The 21,432-nt window shown below is 44.8% G+C and overlaps 1 protein-coding gene across 2 annotated transcripts in view; it reads right to left on the bottom strand.

The window, feature by feature from the left end:
- Window positions 1–4,712: 4,712 nt before the first annotated feature.
- SLX4IP (SLX4 interacting protein) overlaps window positions 4,713–21,432 on the bottom strand; it is a 157,296-nt gene continuing 140,576 nt past the window's right edge. For both annotated transcript variants that reach the window (XM_088478087.1, XM_088478088.1), the window contains 2 exons: window positions 7,726–7,832; window positions 4,713–6,983 (listed from right to left, as the gene is read on the bottom strand). In XM_088478087.1, the coding sequence (XP_088334213.1) occupies window positions 6,263–6,983; window positions 7,726–7,832 (828 nt within the window). In that variant the 3' untranslated portion in view covers window positions 4,713–6,262. The remainder of the gene's footprint in view (window positions 6,984–7,725; window positions 7,833–21,432) is intronic.

Below are 21,432 nucleotides of genomic sequence, written 5' to 3'. Positions count from 1 at the left end.
GGCTCGGACCCGGGACACCGAGCACTGGTTGAAGCCAGGCTACCCCTTTCACATTCAAGAGATGACCCTGGTTATTCCCAGGTCGTCACCCTTCACACCTGACCCGGGTGCTTCGGTATTCAGTGGATGCTTGTAGATGATCTCAACTCCAAGGTGCCACTGTCCCCGGCCAGTCAGTTTGTTGTAGGCATGACCCGGGTCGCACCATTTACACTTCAGCAGAGTCGTCTTGCAAGTCCCGGGAAAAACCCTGCTAGTGACGGTCAACCTGGGTTGCACCTTTCAGACTTACGTCTGGGATGATGCGCGTTCACACGCAGAAAGCCGGATTTTAGGCTGATGTCTGGAAGGGGTAGAATAGGCAAATTTCGTGCTGTGGAGGATTTATTTTTTTATTTTGGCACACAGGAAGCAATCAATTAATGGGCTCTCAATCTGCCGACTACCACCAGCAGGGTCCAACAACAAGTTTGTTTCCCTGTATACAGCATGTTACAATTACTGCACAGTTATGTCATTGCAGTGTGGGGGGTGGGGAGACAATAGGGCATCCTATATGCCAGCAAAGCACAGACTAAGAAAATTATTTCATTGGGGGGAATTCAATTGAACGCCCTATTGAATAGCGATGGGAGGGACTCCCGAAGCTATTCAATACACTGAGCTGTTTGGTCGTGCTAAGGATTTCTTCTCGCACCCCTCTGGGGATGAGAGGAGAAATTCGACCAAAGTGCTGGGCGCACAACAGTTTTTCTGCATAGCACTGCGCTAACAGCCGCGCGCCCGGCACTTTGGTCAGAGAATGCCGGTGTACGCGCCTTAACACTCTTGTTAAGGCGCGATAACCGGCAATTCTCCGACCACACAGCGCAGTGTATTGAACAGCTTTGGGAGTCCCTCCCGTCGCTATTCAATAGCGTGTTCAATTGAATACCCCCATTGTTATGACATTCCTATAATATATATCTACAACAGTGAAAATAATATGACCATACGAGATGGTGCACTGGTAACAGCTGGTAAAAGCTGCATTAATACATATCAACCGATCAGATTAGTTCTTTTTATCAGTAGTTAAACTGAAAGCAAAATGTGTGATTTGTTGCTATGGGTTACTTCTGATTTTTTTATAGTTACTTGTGTACCAGTTTCCATTAGATTTGCCCCCCAATATAGTAATTTAATGCTGTGAATAGCTACTTCCATCTTTACATTTACACTGCCTTTTTATATGAATTGGTTAACTGTTACACTTTTGCCCATAAATATGCCCAAGCTATGCATTGATTCATGCCCTCCTATACCAGTAATCAGTATAATCAAGGGTAGAAGGTAAACTCAGGAAAACGCTTACGGTACTTATGAGCTATAATTATATATTTGTAGCTAGCTGCTGTGATTGCATTATTTACATAATGTGTGTATATAAAATTACATTTTATTACAAAACGATTGAAGCAGAAGTATTCAAATCTGGTATATCCTGCCTGCAATTGTAAGTGTCTAATTATATCAGTGTTCAATGCATTAGCATTGTTTGTACCGATGAATATTTATATGGATGTAGCAACATTTCTGTGATTTGAGGTAAGTTCATGGTGTACTGTGCCATTAGGCAAACCACATGGAGTCTTGAATTGTTCGGAAAGCCGGCAGTCGCAGACTGCAATTAGTACAATGACTGTACAGCAATATCTGTCCTTGAATGACGTTTTCCTTTCATGTACAACAATCTTTTCTGATATTAAACACAGAAAAAGCTTTGATGTTAGCCGATTTGTTAAAACACAAAGGAGACAAGTTCATTGTTTATCTTTGCGCAAACACACACACATAAATGGTATAATATATGTGTGTGTATGTGCATACATAATATATATGTACACACACACACACTTACAGATGTGTCTGCATACATCTAGTCTGCTTGCGCGTTAAATAGCCCTTCTAGTGCGTCATCCTGTGGCGTGACTCAATAGCGCTGAGCAACTTTTTCCTTTACAGCGTGTCAGCGGCTGTGACGCTGTAAGGTAGCATTTCACATGCAGATACAGCCGCAGTCACACACAGAATACAGGTATGCCCAGTGGCGGGCTGGGCCGGGGGGCAGGGTGCCATGTGCCCCCCGGGCCGCAGCGTCATGCGGGCCGCGGTGCAGACTGTGTCACTGTGACACAGCTGCACCGCGTGTGTAGCGCTAACCGGACGGAGTTCGGTCAGCGCTACACAGCACAAACACACAGCCGCCGGAGCCGGCAACTGTGTGTTTGCTTTAGCAGCTGATGAGAGTCAGACAGACTCTCATCGGCTGCTGCTCCCACTGCCAGAGCCGGACATCTTCCGGCTCCCGCAGTGGATAAAATGGGAGTGACGCGTCACTCCTATAATGCAAGGCGGCGGACGGAGGAGCTGATCTCGGCGGCGGGACCAGGAGCAGGTGTCAGGTAAGTGTTTTTTTTTTCTTTTTTATTATGTCTCAGCTGCGGGGGGGACGGACTACTGGGAGCACTACAAGGGAGGGACTCCTGGGAGCACTACAAGGGGGGGGACTCCTGGGAGCACTACAAGGGGGGGGACTCCTGGGAGCACTACAAGGGGGGGGACTCCTGGGAGCACTACAAGGGGGGGGACTCCTGGGAGCACTACAAGGGGGGGGACTCCTGGGAGCACTACAAGGGGGGGGGACTCCTGGGAGCACTACAAGGGGGGGGGGACTCCTGGGAGCACTACAAGGGGGGGGGGGACTCCTGGGAGCACTACAAGGGGGGGGGGGACTCCTGGGAGCACTACAAGGGGGGGGACTCCTGGGAGCACTACAAGGGGGGGGACGACTCCTGGGAGCACTACAAGGGGGGGGACGACTCCTGGGAGCACTACAAGGGGGGGGGGGGGACTCCTGGGAGCACTACAAGGGGGGGGGGGACTCCTGGGAGCACTACAAGGGGGGGGGGGGGACTCCTGGGAGCACTACAAGGGGGGTGGACTCCTGGGAGCACTACAAGGGGGGGGGACTCCTGGGAGCACTACAAGGGGGGGGGGACTCCTGGGAGCACTACAAGGGGGGGGGGGGGGACTCCTGGGAGCACTACAAGGGGGGGGGGACTCCTGGGAGCACTACAAGGGGGGGGGGGACTCCTGGGAGCACTACAAGGGGGGGGGGGACTCCTGGGAGCACTACAAGGGGGGGGACTCCTGGGAGCACTACAAGGGGGGGGACTCCTGGGAGCACTACAAGGGGGGGGACTCCTGGGAGCACTACAAGGGGGGGACTCCTGGGGGCACTACAAGGGGGGGGACTCCTGGGGGCACTACAAGGGGGGGGACTCCTGGGGGCACTACAAGGGGGGGACTCCTGGGGGCACTACAAGGGGGGGGGACTCCTGGGAGCACTACAAGGGGGGGGACTCCTGGGGGCACTACAAGGGGGGGACTCCTGGGGGCACTACAAGGGGGGGGACTCCTGGGAGCACTACAAGGGGGGGACTTCTGGGGGCACTACAAGGGGGGGACTTCTGGGGGCACTACAAGGGGGGGACTCCTGGGGGCACTACAAGGGGGGGACTCCTGGGGGCACTACAAGGGGGGGACTCCTGGGAGCACTACAAGGGGAGGACTCCTACTGGGGGCACTACAAGGGGGGGGACTCCTACTGGGGGCACTACAAGGGGGGGAATACTACTGGGGGCACTACAAGGGGGGGACTACTGGGAGCACTACAAGGGGGGGGACTACTGGGAGCACTACAGGGGGGGAATACTACTGGGGGCACTACAAGGGGGGGACTCCTGGGAGCACTACAAGGGGGGGACTACTACTACTGGGGGCACTACAAGGGCAGGACTACTACTACTGGGGGCACTACAAGGAGGGTACTACTACTGGGGGGGACTACTACTAGGAGCACTACAAGGGGAGGGGACTACTAATAGGGGCATTACATAGGGGGGAGGGGACTACTACTAGGGGCACTACATAGGGGGGAGGGGACTACCACTGGGGGCACTGCATCGAGGGACCACTGCTGGGGGCTCTATATAAAGGGCAATAGTGGGGGTACTGCATAGGGGGAAGACTACAACTGGGGCCACTATTTAAGGGGCACTGCATAGGGGGAAGACTACAACTGGGGGCACTATATAAGGGGCTTACTACTGGGGGCACAAGGGGCACTGCATAGGGGGGATCACTACTGGGTGCACTACTCGAGGCCTGCATAAGGGTGTCCTCCTGTGGCACTGCATATGGGCACTACGACAGGGGGCTGCCCCATATCTTTATTTTTACCTTACATTAATCCCATATGGACCCGCCTCCTCCCTAGAACACTTGAGGGGGTGGGGGGGTGCCGTAGCACGCACGTTCTTTCGAGCACCCTGGCTACACGCTACTCCTCTGCCAGGGCCGCCTGCATGCATTTGCCCCCCAGGCTAAAAGTTGCCAGCCAGCCCCTGGGTATGCCGCATATCAATTTAATCAGCATGAGCTGCTCTACTTTGTGCATCCTATTTGCTTCACTTTACAAATAAGACGCACCGTAAGGAAAAACATTGCACGGAAAGACGCTCTGCACTAAAGGGTCGCACAGTGCTCATGTGTTATGTGTAATGCGACTTGTAGCGCACGGTAGATGTATATGTACACATCTGTGTGTATATGTATATATCTTTATATACACATTTTTATTACACAAATATATATCTTATTAACAGCATTTTATTGAAGACAGTTACAAAAACCAAACAGACACACAGGTACTTATTATATTACAGTAGAGCAGTGGAAACTCTATATGTTGAGAGTATGGGCCAATGCCAAAAGTAAATTATAACTAAATGCAGATGCTTTTTGTATCTCACAAGTCACCATTGAGTTCTTCAATTAGTACTTTTAAGCAAACAGCTTATGGAACATCAAGGTAACATATATTATGCACTTTAAGGTCTAAATGAAAGCGAGTTAGAAGTTCATATGTATGTGTGCAGCCAGGAATGGCGTTATTTGAAATTAAAATATCAGGATTGAACTATGTTTCAAATGACTTTTACCAGTATATTGTCAGGGTACGTTTGAGAGAAGCAATGGCTTACCGCGGATAAAGTTGTTGTGTATTGTGCAGGACTGAAGACGTGAGTCCAGACCATCTGACTGGATGCGGCCAGTCACATGACTACAGCTACAATGCGCTGAAGAGCTAACACACGCCTTTTGTACCTTAACGATGGTTCTTTGTAGTTTCTAACGGTTCAGATTCATAAGAGATCTTAAATCAATCTTATTTTATGTTCAAAATAAAAATAAACAAGATGCATGGTTTGAATGTATGATGTTCATCTTTAAAGGTAGAATCATCATCAGACTAGTTTCTATTGTTCTATTCACTAAATTTAGAGATACAAACGTAAATGACGCTGGCTGAATTGTAATCCAATGTTGTCTGATAACATTAATGTTATCATTATTGTATTTTATTTATTTATTTATTTTATTTATTTATTACCAGTTATTTATATAGCGCACACATATTCCGCAGCGCTTTACAGAGAATAGTTGGCCACTCACATCAGTCCCTGCCCCAGTGGAGCTTACAATCTATGTTCCCTATCACATGCTCACACACATACACACTAGGGTTAATTTTTTTTTTTTTTTTAGGTTTTTTGGAGCCAATTAACCTACCAGTATATTTTTGGAGTGTGGGAGGAAACCGGAGTACCTGGAGGAAACCCACGCAAGCACAGGGAGAATATACAAACTCCACACAGTTAGGGCCGTGGTGGGAATCGAACCCACGACCTCTGTGCTGTGAGGCAGTAACGCTAACCATTACACCGTAAGACTATACCTGAAGGTGAGCTGTCGGATGACGTCATGGAGCATCCACATGTCATCGCTGGGATATTACAGTACCCTACATACACATGGTAGAAGAGCCAAAGAGTTCTCCTACCATGATCAGTGATATCAGATACGTAGATCATGCATATTAATCTGTAGCGATACATTCCAGCGCTATATTTCACACGCTCCATGTGCTGAGTGCCCTACGTGGACTGGGTAAAGTAAGAGAGAACGAGTCTTCATTAAATCTTGGAAAGCAGAGTTTGAATTAAAACTGCCTCTAGTTAATAATAATACCTGGTGAACATAAAAACACAACAGATGTTTAAACACTAGTAACTGTTTCACTAAGGGACAATCTTCACAGATAGACTTTGAACTAATGTTATGGCTAAGAAGTTCAGGCCGTACCTACAGAACAGAATTATTGCAATTTTTTGGACCTTTGAAGTTTTAACTTCCTTGGCTGGCCGCTGGTAGGCCTTCTGGTATCTTCACGGGTTCCGTCTTCAGGTGTGCTGTTGGCCAATAAGTCTACCACGTTCTCACTAGCGAGTACCTCGATGTTATTAGCCAGTGTCATCTTTTCCACCGGCACTATCGTGGCACCTGCGACTGTGGAGAACTTCTGAATGTTACGTATCCTTAACGCTAAAGGTATGTCCTCTACAGGCTGTGCTGCCCCCTTGTCAGCTAGGCTTAGAAAGGTATCATCCCTTAAATCTGCTTTCTTGTAGCTGAGCGTAGGTTTCCCTTCCGAGCTGTGCCGTCTCCTCTTCTGTTGCGTAACACTTGTTCGGAGAGTTTGTTTTTGTTTTGGCAATGCTGACTCACGGATCCAGGAAAGAGCCTCGCTCGGGTCCTCTGCCTGTAACCGCTCTGCAGGGCTGAGTCTCTGCTGGCTGCTAGTTGTGCATGGCTGGCTGTGATTAACATAATTTTCCACTTCAGCATCAGGAAGCTCCGAGCTGCTCTGAGCAGTATTTATGCAATCCTTCGCTTGTTCCGCACTCCTACTCTCGGTTTCAGATTGCGTATTACTCTTGTTTCCTTTGTCAGAGTCCGCTTGCCGTAAACGCGGGTGCACGTTACAGTCCTGGCCGAGCTCAGAGCTAGCATTCTTCGTGGCTTTTACCTTCTTTACTCTGTAATTTAAAAAAAAAAAAACAAGGCTCGTTCTCCGCTCTACTGGTAATTTATTAGGCGTTTAATAGGCTCGGAAAACATCTGTCCTGTAACGTAACAAAGCTGCCATACACATCACCATGACAAGAAACATTGCTTGCAGTGGAGGAATCCTATCATACTTTATAATCTTGATTTTCTCTCAACATGCAGGGATATACATATATCTACATATTTAGTCACTCGGCTATGGAGGAGTTCACATTGTACTGACTAATTTGTTACAGATGTTAAGGTCAATATTGCATACTGGGATCACGTTTCAGTAGAGGCTAAATAAAATATTATAGCACAAATAGGGCTTTTTAAGGAATGCATCCCAAGGCACTTAATGATATTACTCAATACACACTTAGCCAGTGCCATAATTTTTTACCGTGTAATAGCGGAGATAGAACCGCTGGGGGCCTAGAACAGTGTATAATCAATCTAGTTTATCTACTGTGTTTGTCACATGCCAAGCTTTTTACACATCCTGAAACGGAGCTATGCAAATGAGCTGCCTCTGAACGTGATGGGGGGAAAACATGACATCACCCGAGAACAGCTGGCCCAACTTTGTTTCTTGATGACACAATGCAGCTTAGCAGCAATTCCGCCTAGAGTTATCTGGCAAACGTTGCTCCAGGGTTTTGGAATGGAAGGCCGAGATTCAGACATCACAATCACCTCATGATATCGTCACCTTGGAGGAGAACTTACATGTTTATCAGCACGGAGTGCTTCCTCACTGCGGCGGATAATATGTTGTTTATTTCGCTTTCCCTGTGTTCAGCAAAATATTCGGACGTTCCGCTGGAAGCCGCCTCCTATGTGATTGCAAAGACAATAAAACAGTGATATATAAGCAGCTGTCCCTTTGGAAACTGACCCAGGAAACTCTATAATCACAAGATGAAAGTTCAGTTCTCTTTGCCCAAAACCTACAGATGTTGCTTGTTGAATTATTTAAATTGGAGTGGGATGGGCGAGTTATAAACTAGTCCTGGTGCTAATGAGGCAAATAAATGGCTGTGGTGAGCTTCAATTAGGGAATGACGTGTTTAACAGGGTAACAGTATAGCAGAAGATTGTGACAGCATGTAGTCTCATTACCATACAAACCACCAGGCCTCAGAACACCAAGGGGACTTAGGGGTCTATTTACTAAACAGTGTTAGGAGACAGAGTGAAAAGTGATAAGGTGCCAGCCAATCAGCTCCCAACTGTCATTTTTCAAACACAGCCTGTGAGATGACAGTTGGGAGCTGATTGGCTGGTACCTTATCACTCTTCACTCAGTCTCCTAACACTGCTTAGTACATAGACCCCATATTTTCATAGTCTAAACAGTGCAGGATACAAAACTGCTTATAGTACTAAACATGCATTGTGTATAGCCTAACTAAACATGAATGACAAACCAGAACAACCGCTGTGAAGTGAATGAGGAGAAAGTAGTGTGGTAAATTTAGATTTGAATTCATAGTTTATTAGCTGTCTTTTAACAAAAGCAAGAAGTATCTTTTGTGCTTACTGGATTCTGTGCATTTATAGAGAAGAAGAATTTCCACCCACTTGTGGCAAATGACTGCATTTAAAGTGTCCCCACGACTTGCGGGCTTATGTATTACTATGTAGCAATATCACCTTTCCTATTTTAATCACAGCGATAGAAAATCAGTCACTACAACAATCGACACATTTCGCAGAGACAGCTGAGAGTTAAGCTGGGCACACACCGTAACATGGTGCGACCCAGAGATGCCAAAGATATGATGTAATGATACATCACATGCGGTACACATTATCTGATGTACGACGGCATGATGTATGGTTACATGCTGCATGTAGCAGCACTGTGTCGTTCATTGCATCGTCCTATCTGACATGCAGAACAGCGGATAGAATGATGCGATGAATGATGGATCGGGCATACACACTATACGAAGTGTACGATTCCCATCTGCACCAGAACAATATAAAGTACGAATTATCATATAGTGTATACACAGCTTTACTCTATGCCAGTCTTGGCTCTGACTTGGGTAAATATTTTTTTTTTTTAAATAATAAAAAAACAATATATATATATATATATATATATATATATATATATATATATATATTATTTTTTTTTTTTCTTTATACAAAATATATATTTTAGTGGCCAGATTTAAATAAAAAATTTTTCTACTAATACATTCACCTAGCAACATGCTGGGACAGCTTTCCCTTGAGATACACTTCATAAATAAGGAGAAGGCATTTTTCTGGCACAAATACCAGAGATGGGGCTATTCCTGCTTTAGTAAATAGAACATTAATGAGTTTTGTTATGGCATAACTGTTTACAATGTTATGTACCAGTTACTTAAAGAGAAGAGTACACCGTGGGATATAAGGAGCAAGATGACTACTTTGGGCCATATTCAATTAGGCTGCAAAAACCCATTGTCGGCGATACTTTATCGCCGATGATGTCGTTTTCGCGGGTCTGACTTATCCCCGTTTTCAATTTTCCCGACTTTTAACAGGAGTGAAAAGTCTATGCATTGGGACCTGCGAAAAAGTATCACCATTGAATAGGTTGCGAGAACAAATGCAGAATTGGGGTTTTGGGGTGCAGACTTCCAACAAGTACCCTGCACTCCTTGGACAGTCCCCTAAAGTTATCCTGTGTCAAATTTTTTTTAAAAAGGACCACAGGACGCCCCAAAAAAAGGTACTTTCATTTTTGGGACAAAAAAAAATATTTAGGGGACAAACTTGAAAACTAGCGAAATAGACTCAGGGGGGCCCCCCGAAGTATGCGGCAGGTGTTTTTTTGATTGCAGGTAGATTCACGATTTTTAAAACGTCACATTAGCCACTTTAAAATATACTAGTACACATTTTCATGTACCCCAAATTTGATGGGACACCTTATTTAAAAAAAAAAAAAAAAAGAAAAGTTGCTAAATGCTATTCTTCACCACTTTGCAAAAAAAACGCTATACAACACCTATTGAGACTGTTTAAAGACCCCACATACCTTTAGCAGGGCTTTTCAGGGGTACCCATAGTGATCCCCCATGTCACAGCATCTTTTGGGGGGTGTCAGGCAAATTTCCCCTAAAATTACAGGACTTTTCGCCGATTTCCTTTTCGCCGGGTCCCGTTTTCACCAAAATGAAATTGAATATGGGGAATCGCAGGAATGAGCGCGATAAGTTTTCACTTCCAAAACCTCAGATGACGGCGAAAAGTCCGGCAACAGACTTTTCGCCTCAAATTGAATATGGCCCTATGTCCTTTATAATATTGCCACATGTGCTCTATAGATTCTCTGCTTCTGAATAGGTACAATTTACCAGAATGTACTGTAGGTAAAACACCTACATTAGATACGAGCACATAAGGGGTCCACATACGGAATAACTACAACTGGTGAGTTTTCACGTCACAAGTTGCCAATCTAATCTTATATTACATAATAATACCGAATAGGTATATTTTCTGATAACATGGGACACAAAGGCCACTAATATATGTACAAACGGTATGCAGTCGGGATCCCGCCTATCTAATCCTGGCAAGGGTCTAATGACAGGCGTCGAAATCCCGACACCTGTCATTTTACCTACGCCGAGAGCCCGACGCCCGGCATCCTGATCGATGGTAAGCCGGGTGCGGACAGCCGCGCGGGGAGGGGGCGGGGAGGGTTAGGGATAGCACCCCCGGGTGAGGTTATGGATAGGCACCCCTTCAGGAGGGTTAGGTTTAGGCAGCGGGGAAGGGGGGGTTTAGGTTTAGGCACGGAGGGGGGATAGGCACTGGGGGGGGGGGGAGGTTAGGTTAGGCACCCCTAAGGGCGGGTTAGGGTGGAGTGGTTAGGCTGGTTTATACTTACCTGTAGCGCAGTCGGGATTTTCACTGGTGCCGGTCTACCGGCGTTGGGATTTGAACAGACGGACATGCGTCCAGGATGCGTCATACCGATCCCGTATAAACTTGTGCAAAGAACTGTATAAACCGTATGACTAAAGATGTCATCATTTATAATCAATGTTTTGTCAGTTTTTGTCACATTGGTAATCAGTATATTCATTGTCAAGTAAAGTTATTTGCATTGTGAAACAAAGAATGGCCGTGAAAGCTTAAGCCACTATACATAGCTAGATAATAACATTTCAGTAATACAATACACAAAATAAAATCTGATCCTATGCTCTTTTCTGTGAACGATATGGCTAAACAGTACTGGGGGGGGGAAGCATCAAACCTCATAAGAGGACAAGTGGAGAAGTGCTCTAAACAGCAACCAATCAGCTCCTAGCTATCATTTATCGATTACATTCTATAAAATGATATCTAGCATCTGATTGGTTACTATGGGAAACCCCTCCATTTGTCCTCTGTAGATGGTTCCCTACATCTCTCCCCTTAATTTTTAAACTGAGAATATAGATCTGTGAAAGTGAGTGGGGAACAGGTCATATAATGCTGTGAGTACAGGAGGGGGGAGAGGAAACTCAAGTGTCACTTACTGGATAGACCACACAGACTTCCCCATGTGTAACTATTGTCTGCTATTGTCTATCTTAAATGGATGAATGATGGCGCTTAGATTAGTTGGCACCATACAGCTATGTTACACGAAGAGTCTGGTACAAGATTGGATGGAGGTGGCACTGCCTATTTTCAGGGTGTCATGGGCACTGGTAATGCCACTGTTGGTTGATCATGCTCTACAGTGTATCAGACTGGGATGTAGTGGCATACTGCTTCTAGATAGAGACCAGTGGATATATTGAGGTACTATCAAAAAGGCAATAATAATAAGCATCTCATGGGGTTTCTGTTCTTCTTCAACTGCGGAACCACCCGTAACTTTTAGAATGATCCGAAATCTTTAGATCCATAGCAGTTATGTTGGTTGATATACCCAGTTATACATGGACCTTGTGTGTGTGTAGTGTTATGCTGCACACCATATGTACATCCAATGCAGCAAACAACCTGAGGCTTCCTTACTGCAAGTTGTGCAGTTAATGCGCCATTACACACAATGAAGACACGTTTCTAGATGGATTAACATACTTTCATAGTATAGATATATCCCTTTTGAAAATGGGGCCACTGCCATTATTAGTGTCATTAAGAAAGCAATTAGCTATGTGCAAATGGAGCTTATGGCCCTCATTCAGAGCTGTACGCTCTGAGCAGAGCGCACGCTCTGAATGAGGGCCGCCCTCCATAATTATGGAGCGTCCTCCTGGACGCTCGTATAGCTGTGGGTCACCACCCACAGCCTATACGAGCGTGCAGTTTGATGGCCGCGATGGTCGTGACCATCGCGACCATCGAAACTGCGAGCCGGAGCCTGCGGTTGAGGTTTTCAACCGCAAGGCTCGGAGTGATTTTGGCTCTATCAGAGCCAAAATCACTCCCACTGACATCACGGGCCGGCTTTTGACGGGAGGCGTTCCCTTGGGTACGCCCCCGTCAGGGAGGCACGCCCCCGGCACACCCACCAAAGGTGGCGTGCTGTCAATCAACATCGACAGCACGCCCCCTTTGATCAGACACAACGAGCGAAGGAAAGTCCTTCGCTCGTCGCGTCTGACGCATGCGCACGACGGAGCTCCCTCCGTCGTGCGCATGCTCAGTGCAGACCATCGACCCACTTGCGAGCGGGTCTGAATCAGGCCCTATGTTCCCAACCTATGGGTGTACATTCATTAATAACGCAGTGTATGCACATCAGTATGCTATATCCAATATCACCGAGATGTTTGCGGTCATTTTAAAAACTAAATGACAAAATGTGAGCTTTCGCTACCAATTACATGGACATGGCAGGATAACACAATGATAACACACGTACATATAAATGAGTGGATAATGCCTACCACTTTCAAAGATCTAGTAAGTGTACGACTAGAGGGGGCTCCATTTGGAAAGTTCCCGTTTGGATGGAGGGGGGGGGGGGGGGGTCACTTTTTCACTCACAGCCCAATGTATGAGAGCACCTGTGGACATGTATTTAATTCTTTACAAAATACTGCACTATACACTACTGTATATTGCTCTATGTATTCACTATTTGGTTATATGCTTTGGAGAAGAAAAAAACAAAACAAACAATCACGAACATAAGAACACATGACAACCTAGAATCTGATTGAGAGTGGGCTTCTGTGGGACCAGGACTGGAATAGAGCTCTATGCCGCTCCCGCCCCCTAGAACAGTGACGACATGCCTAGCGAGCAAGGTTGCCGGGTCTAGGAAGTAGGCAGTGCCACTGGCTGCAGGGTGCCGTTCCAGGTACTCTGCAAGCAACATGCAAGTGCTGTGTGAGCTGCAACAGTGCCAACCCCTTGGTCCCGCGCAACGGCACCACCCATACAGCCCAGTGTGGGACTATTTTCATTGTCCAAATCAAAGGTTATCCATTCATTTATATGTAGCTATTTAGAGGTGGTCTGGTCAACACCCAGGAGACCCTATTCTAGGCTGCTTTTTGAGGTGATATTGGTGTCCTCCACTTGTAAAATGACAATTTACAGAAAAGCCATGGTTTTAATTGCTCTTTTTAGAGTCTTGTAGTCAGTTAAAACAATAAGGGGAGTGTGCATTCTTCATTGTAAATTGTGTTCTCTGAAGATTTAAATGGGATGTAGAATATTCACATTAGATGACAGCAGAAGGTCTATGTTATTTTTAACTTTTCGATCTAAAGAAACAGTTGATTTTTTTGAAGGATTACTATTAACACTATATACTGTATATAATTTCATTTAGAGACTCGCTTAGCACAACAATCTGCACACCAGACTGACAGAGCCTCACATCACTACTCTGTGCTGGGAATGTTACAATAATCTGAATGGCATAGCCCCTTCCACTTCAAAACGTGTCCACATATGGACTAGGGGTGGCCAATCTGCTGCCCCGCATCGATCCATCAAATCAATATGGCATAGACAAAACGAAATAATTAAATAAAAATCCATCTCTACAAAGATCAATATTTGGTCACATGCGTTGTTACGTAGTTAGGTAAAGGCGCAGAATTGGATCAACTGAATGAACATTGGTCATCTGAGGAATCCTCAGGATGTGATATTTCACACTTTCGGTGCCAGCGAAGTTGCGTCCAAGGACGAAACCACTGGAATCAGCATGCCCGAAAATGGAGCCGACGCTGCCTCTTTCTTTAATGCTTGGCTGTTGCCGCGCCTCTTCTCCAGCCCCAAACGGCTGTGGCATGTCAATCATGCTGCGGCTTAGGGGGCACTGCCGTTGCAGACACAGATCCTGCACATACGCATATCGCCAAACAGCGGAGATGTACGTAAACCATCGGGTTTGCATAGAACTCTGAACCAGGCCCTGTGTCTCCAGAATCCAAAAATCGCCATGTATCGGGCATGAAAATCTTTTTAAAAGATTGGAGAGATGCCCATCCCTGATATGGGCACACAGGAGTTGGCTAAGGGGGAAAAAAACTGCACTGATTGGCTACAGGGTGCTCTAACCCTGCCCACCCACCCTGCTAGTCCTGGTCTCCACAAGCTTGAAAAGTAAACGCAGTTGGTATTTTGACCCTAATCCTGAAAGACATTTTCTACATTACTATATACCTTCACTTGGAGAACAAGAAAAAAAGGTTTTCCAATAAGAGATAGACAACATAATGGTTCTTCAGCTCTGGTTTAACTGCGGAACACTTGTGGCGCCATATAAATAAAGGATAATAATAATAATAACTATATACCAGCAAGCTTTGTCCCTGCTAGAGCCACAGGTCCTCCATTTGATTCCTACGTATTAAGCAAATTCAGACGAGCAGCATGTTCTGTCCATGGTTCCATTAAGCATTGGAAATTGTGGGGTTAAACCACAAGCCTAAACATTTGGATGATCATGGTTTGTGCTTGTTGGCTACACTTCCTGCACAAACCACAGGAGATTTCATGTTGTCCATGTTAAAAAATAGAATCATTGGAGAGCTTTATCATTTGATGAGATCCACATAAAACATAAACACAGAAAGAAAAACACAACAAGCTATGTACGAAAAGGCATGTTTCACCCGAGACAGATACAGTATACACTGCTTACATGCACAAACTGAATGTTGCAATCTTTTTATTAGCTTGCTCCACATTAGCTTGTTTACATGAGAAAAAAATAAAAAGAATAATCTTCCTTGTCCCTGGGGCCATTTCAAAAGAAGCCTTCTCTGCTCTTCATTTATTAGTGCAACAATATTTTATTTTATTACCAGTTATATATATAGCGCACACATATTCCGCAGCGATTTACAGAGAATATTTGGCCATTCACATCAGTCCTTGCCCCAGTGGCTCTTACAATCTATATTCCCTACCACATGCACACACATATATAGGGTTAATTTATGTTAGAAGCCAATAAAGCTACCAGTATATCTTTGGATTGTGGGAGGAAACCGGAGTACTCGGAGGAAACCCACATAAGCACGGGGAAAATATGCAAACACTACAGTTAGGGTCGTGGTGGGAATTGAACTCAAGACATCAGTGCTGTGAGGCAGTAATCCTAACCATTACAACAACCGTGCTGTGCAATATCATATACGTTCTTTCTGTACTGGATCATGCCTTTAGGTAACACCTGGTACCTGGACTATACAACATGTTGTAAGGAGAACATCCACTGAGAATAGCAAGCAGATAACCTGTTTGTGGTTCGACTTGATCTGGCAGAAGCAAGATATTTGTTTTATATCTTGAGAAGGGGCATTTTTTTTTGTAAATAAAGCCCTAGGTTTAGGTTTATGATAAATGTAGGAGGACAGCAGCCACTGGATATATAAACACATTTAAACACTGTGGGGTGGATACTGAATCCACCCAACAGTACATTGGATTTCGGAGCATATCTTGAATGTTATTGTACTGCACAGAGCTGTACGCATTCAATCACATGTCCACTTGCGATAAGGAGATGTAACTAAGCTGTGACGTGGCGTTGCAAATCAAGGCGTCTCTATCAAGCAGTGATAGCCCCTTTTTCATGGATACTGCAGAGAAATTAGGATAGCTTTATGTATGGTCTGCGTTGCGGGGTCTAAAGTAATCTTCAGATGTACTGCGCACGTGCAACTTTTCCTCTCGCTCATGCGCAGTACAGGGGGAAATGGCAAGTTTGTACTGTGGAAGCCTCTCTGGCCCTCACATGTGCATTATTTCAATCAGTACATTCATTACCGAAAAGCATTACTCTCTCAGCTAAGACGACCGGAGATGGGCCGGATTTTGGTGAATGCGGATTACTAAATCGCAGCGGTACTTCACATTGTATTGCTGCAGTATAATGAGTCATAGAATGTTAGTGTAAGTACCAAATGAGTCATTAATAAATGGTAAAAAAAAATATAATAAAAATAAAATAATTCCAATGAGTCATTATTAATAAACAGACCCCCAAATGTTGATTGGAAATGAACGTTGTTTTGTGCCAACAAACGCTGCAATTTAACCTGTCCAGATTGGCCTCCCAAATTGCTTTGTGTGTGGGCAGTTTATGTTCAATCCTTCGAACAAAAGGTTTGTAAAGATGCAGTGAATTAGGAGGCCAGTGGTTGACTCCTTGTGAACTTGTGAAGTCGCTATTCTCTAGTGCTTGGAAAGCTGAGGTTTGTAGTGCAATGTAGCACTAGGTTGATTCAGATTTGTACATCAAAAAGATTAAGCTCTGAAAAGGTATAGAGAAAAAACTGTGTATTTACTCCCATATGCGGGGGCAGAGCCAACTCATCTTAAGATTAATCCTGTTCTGCACCAGTTGCAAACGCGTCACGTTCATGTCAGACATACATAAGATACTATTACATTATAAGAACATTTTTAACTTTTGTTTTGATAGTGAAAAATTTGCTTATAGAGTTGCTTTAAAAGAAAAAAAAAAAAACAGCCCCCTATACTGTAATACAGTTGGTATAAGCTCCCTTTGGGGGCGATTCAATTGTTTTATAGGGTGCCTAAAAACTAATGGGCACCCGACAGAGCAATTCAATTGTTGCTCCATTCGGGCGCGCATAGCCGTTGTTAGACACGTTTTTGATCGCAGCCGTCTGTGGTGGCGAGCAGAAATGTGAGAGAAGTTGGCTGTTTTGGCACCCAAATCTGTGCTTTAGACGGGGTTAGCGGCTGTACGCGGCTAAACCCTGTGCTTTGGGTCTCACATACGCAACACCTGTGCCCATCCGAGCAAACGGATTTGCTCCATTGGGTGCCCATTGTGTTTGGATGCCTGAAAAACAACCGAATTGCCCACGTATAAAAATAAAACATTGAATTCTAAATTCTGCCCACAATTATTATGCCAATATAACAAAGGCCTGAGCAATGAATAAATGACCTATCAGCTGCTGAATCTGCAATCAGCCAATCAGAGGAGATCAGCTAGTGCTGGTACCCGTCACCATCATCGTGCACCAAACCTCAGGCGCCTGCGAGTGATAGGACTATGGGCAGGTGTGTATACTTCTTAGTGCAGGTCTGGCTACTGCGCAGTTACGTAAACACAAACCTTACTGTACTTAGTAGGCACTTGCATGTCACCCACCCGTCCAAGCATAAGGTGGGCTTAGTTACTTTGGAACTTGTGGTTCCATAACAGCTGGTGAGCCACAGGTTCCTGATGCACAGCTGGTTCATTCTGTGCATAGCACTAGGTAAAAGCTGCAAGCACTATATAAAATTAAAAGATTATAACAGTAACGTCAGCTCTCCTCCACTAACGCATTATACCTAAGGGAGCATTAAACTTTAATTCATCCCTGACAACTGGAGCACTCTGTATCTGTATCCCTCACTTCATAATACGGCTGTCTAGTCCTCGGAGACGGAGCGAGCGCTAACAGCCGGCATGCGGGAAGGTAGCCGTGCAAGGTCGCTCTTTTGCTTTAAGTTGTGAGTGTCGCATTTTTTTAATGGAACAAAAACATGATTTGTGTGTGAAACATTTCTGAACATGCCCTTTAAGTACAGTAGACTTTCCTCTCTGGCCACACCCTTAAAGTGCTGAATTTTCAGAACAATTAACACAGACCGTGAGTCAGTCTTTGAACAGCTCTGTGGGAACCAGAGACTCAGCTATGTGCAGTGATGTAAACTCCCTGAGGCTTTCAAAAGCCTACAAGAGAATTCAGAAACAGACATAAATAAGAGACGGAACCCAGTCACATTACCAAAGCGTCTTGGCGTAATGGACCGTGCGCTGCGCTGTATACTTGTTTATTTCTGGCTATCGAGCAGCGTTGCCGTCTCTGTATTGCAGATGTGGAGATTCATTTTCTATTCAGAAAGAAGTTTGTACACAGAGTTATAAGAAACTTTACATGTTGATGTATTTTATCAACACTGGAAGGGGTGAAACTTGCAAGTAACAAATGTTACCCCCCCCCCCCCACCCCCTTCATGCTTCTTAAATTAAAAGCACATTTCCTGGCGTATTTACACTTGCGTAAAAGACTGGGTGGGCACGGCACATAACCGAGCGTTTCCAGCCCATGGGCTGTCAGCTCTTATTAGACATTCGGCGCACTGACTCCTCACTTCTGACCGACTCTTGGGAAGGGTTAAGGCCCTGACATCCCTTAGGGAAATGAGATTAGGAGGAAAGTGAAGGTAAAGCTGATACCGAGGCACTTCTAAGTGATGTAAAAAGTATGCAGTCTTTTATAAACTGTCCCCTGACGGATCCACCGATCACTCCTCTTACCATGCTAAGAATTTGGCTCTGTAAAAGGTAATCTAATTATTTTAGGCAGTTTATTGCCGGTGACCTATGCAAAGCTTCATAGAACTGGCTTTACTTTTTAAAAGTAAAAGAAAAAAAAAAAAAAAGTTTTGGTTTATTGAAGAAATAACAAAAAATTCCTAGTCACCAAAGAATTTATAAAGTGTCCGTGTTTTTACACCGCACGACTTAACAAAATAAGATGCAGTTGAAATTGGCTCTATTCCATAAAGTACCATTTTAATACTGTACTATAGTGTGTGTGTGTGTCTGTCTGTATATATACACACATACATATATACACACATATACACTGTATGTTAACAAGAAAAAAAGTGTACTGGTTAAAATGATGATTAGGAGGTAGAGTCACTGAACATGATTGCTCAATTGCTATAGCCTGATCCGAGTGTATGCCCCTTTTATATACATTATGGACACACATGAGAATTTTCAGGGATTCCAACCTGAGGGTTTCTTAAACATACTTGTGGAAGTGGATAAATACACATACATATATTCATCAAAGCTTTCCACTGCTCCATGCTCCTTCCTCACTATCTACCCAATCTGTGCCACTCCTGTCTGTCTGCCCCTCCCCTTTAGAATGTAAGCTCTCATGAGCAGGGCCCTCTTCCTAATGTGCTTCTCCTTCCCTTACTTATACTATAATTTACTCCTAACTCCCTAACACTTGGTTGCTGATGGCCTGCTGCTTGTTTCAAGGTTATGCAGCGATGTTTATAAACCATGTCCTTGTCCTGCATTATTTTGAATTGTTAATAACTGTTTGCTATTTGGCGCCATATAAAGACCTCTGATGGTGTCCTGTGGTATCTGGCACCATGAGATTAGCAGCAGATCCTTTAAGTCCTGTAAATTGTGAGGTGGGTTCTCCACGGCTCAAGACTTGATTTCCAACACATCCCACAGATGCTCGATCGGACTCCAATCTGGGGAATTCGGTCATGTTCCTCAAATCACTCCTGAACAGTGTGGCCGGGCACAGTATCCTACTGAAAGAGGCCTCTGCCATCAGGGAACACCATTGCCATGAAGGTGTGTACTTGGTCTTCAAAAATGTTTAGGTAGGCGATACATGTCAAAATAACATCCACATGAATGCCAGGACCCAAAGTTTCCTAGCAGAACATTGCCCAGAGCATCACACTGCCTCCGCTAGTTTCCCATAGTGCATCCTGATGCCATCTCTACCCTGCCGCCCACACAATGAAAAAAGTGTGATTCATCAGACCAGGCCACCTTCTTCCACTGCTCCATGGTCCATTTCTGACACTCACGTGCCCATTATGGCGGTGAACAAGCGTCAGCATGGGCACTTTGACTAGTCTCCGGCTACACAGCATCAAACTTAGCAAGCTGCTTTGCCTTGCATGTTCTGTCACCTTTCTATCATGGCCGGCATCAACTTTTTCAGCAATCTGTGCTACAGTAGCTCTTCCCTGGGATCCGAACAGATAAATTAGCCTTTGCTTCTAAATGCGCATCAAGGCTGCTTGGGTGCTCACAGTCCTGTTACATACATACACACACAAATTTTTATAACTATATACATACATACACACAATATATATATATATATATATATATATATATATATATAGTGCATCCGGAAAGTATTCACAGCGCTTCACTTTTTCCACATTTTGTTATGTTACAGCCTTATTTCAAAATGGAATAAATTCATTTTTGTCCTCAAAATTCTACACAAAATACCCCATAATGACAATGTGTACAAAAATTTTTGCAAATTTTATTAAATTTAAAAAAAAAAAAAAAAAAGAAATCACATGTACATAAGTATTCACAACCTTTGCTCAATACTTTGTTAATGCACCTTTGGCAGTAATTACAGCCTCAAGTCTTTTTGAATATGATGCCACAAGCTTGGAACATCTATCTTTGGGCAGTTTCGCCCATTCCTCTTTGCAGCACCTCTCAAGCTCCATCAGGTTGGATGGGAATCGTCGGTGCACAGCCATTTTCAATCTCTCCAGAGATTCAAGTCTGGGCTCTGGCTGGGCCACTCAAGGACATTCACAGAGTTGTCCTGAAGCCACTCCTTTGATATCTTGACTGTGTGCTTAGGGTCGTTGTCCTGCTGAAAGATGAACAGTCGCCCCAGTCTGAGGTCAAGAGCGCTCTGGAGCAGGTTTTCATCCAGGATTTCTCTTTACATTGCTGCAGTCATATTTCCCTCTATCCTGACAAGTCTCTCAGTTCTTGCCACTGAAAAACATCCCCACAGCATGATGCTGCCACCACCATGCTTCACTGTAGGGAAGGTATTGGCCTGGTGATGAGTGGGGCCTGGTTTCCTCCAAACATAATGCCTGGCATTCACGCCAAAGAGTTCAATCATTGTCTCTCATGGTCTGAGAGTCCTTCAGGTGCATTTTGGCAAACTCCAGGTGGGCTGCCATGTGCTTTTTGCTAAAGAGTGGCTTCTGTCTGGCCACTCTACCATACAGGCCTGATTGGTGGATTGCTGCGGAGATGGTTGTCCTTCTGGAATGTTCTCCTCTCTCCACACACAGAGGAATGCTACACACCTGACAGACCATCAGGTTCTTGGTCACCTCCCTGGGGCCCTTCTCCCCCGATCGCTCAGTTTAGATGGCCGGCAACTCTAG

The sequence above is a fragment of the Taudactylus pleione genome, unplaced genomic scaffold (genome assembly GCF_031769625.1).
Source record: "Taudactylus pleione unplaced genomic scaffold, aTauple2 ptg000206l, whole genome shotgun sequence".
NCBI classification, from domain to species: Eukaryota; Metazoa; Chordata; class Amphibia; order Anura; family Myobatrachidae; genus Taudactylus; species Taudactylus pleione.
Note: the sequence above shows the minus strand (reverse complement) of the source record. Positions and strands in the feature narration are given on the sequence as shown.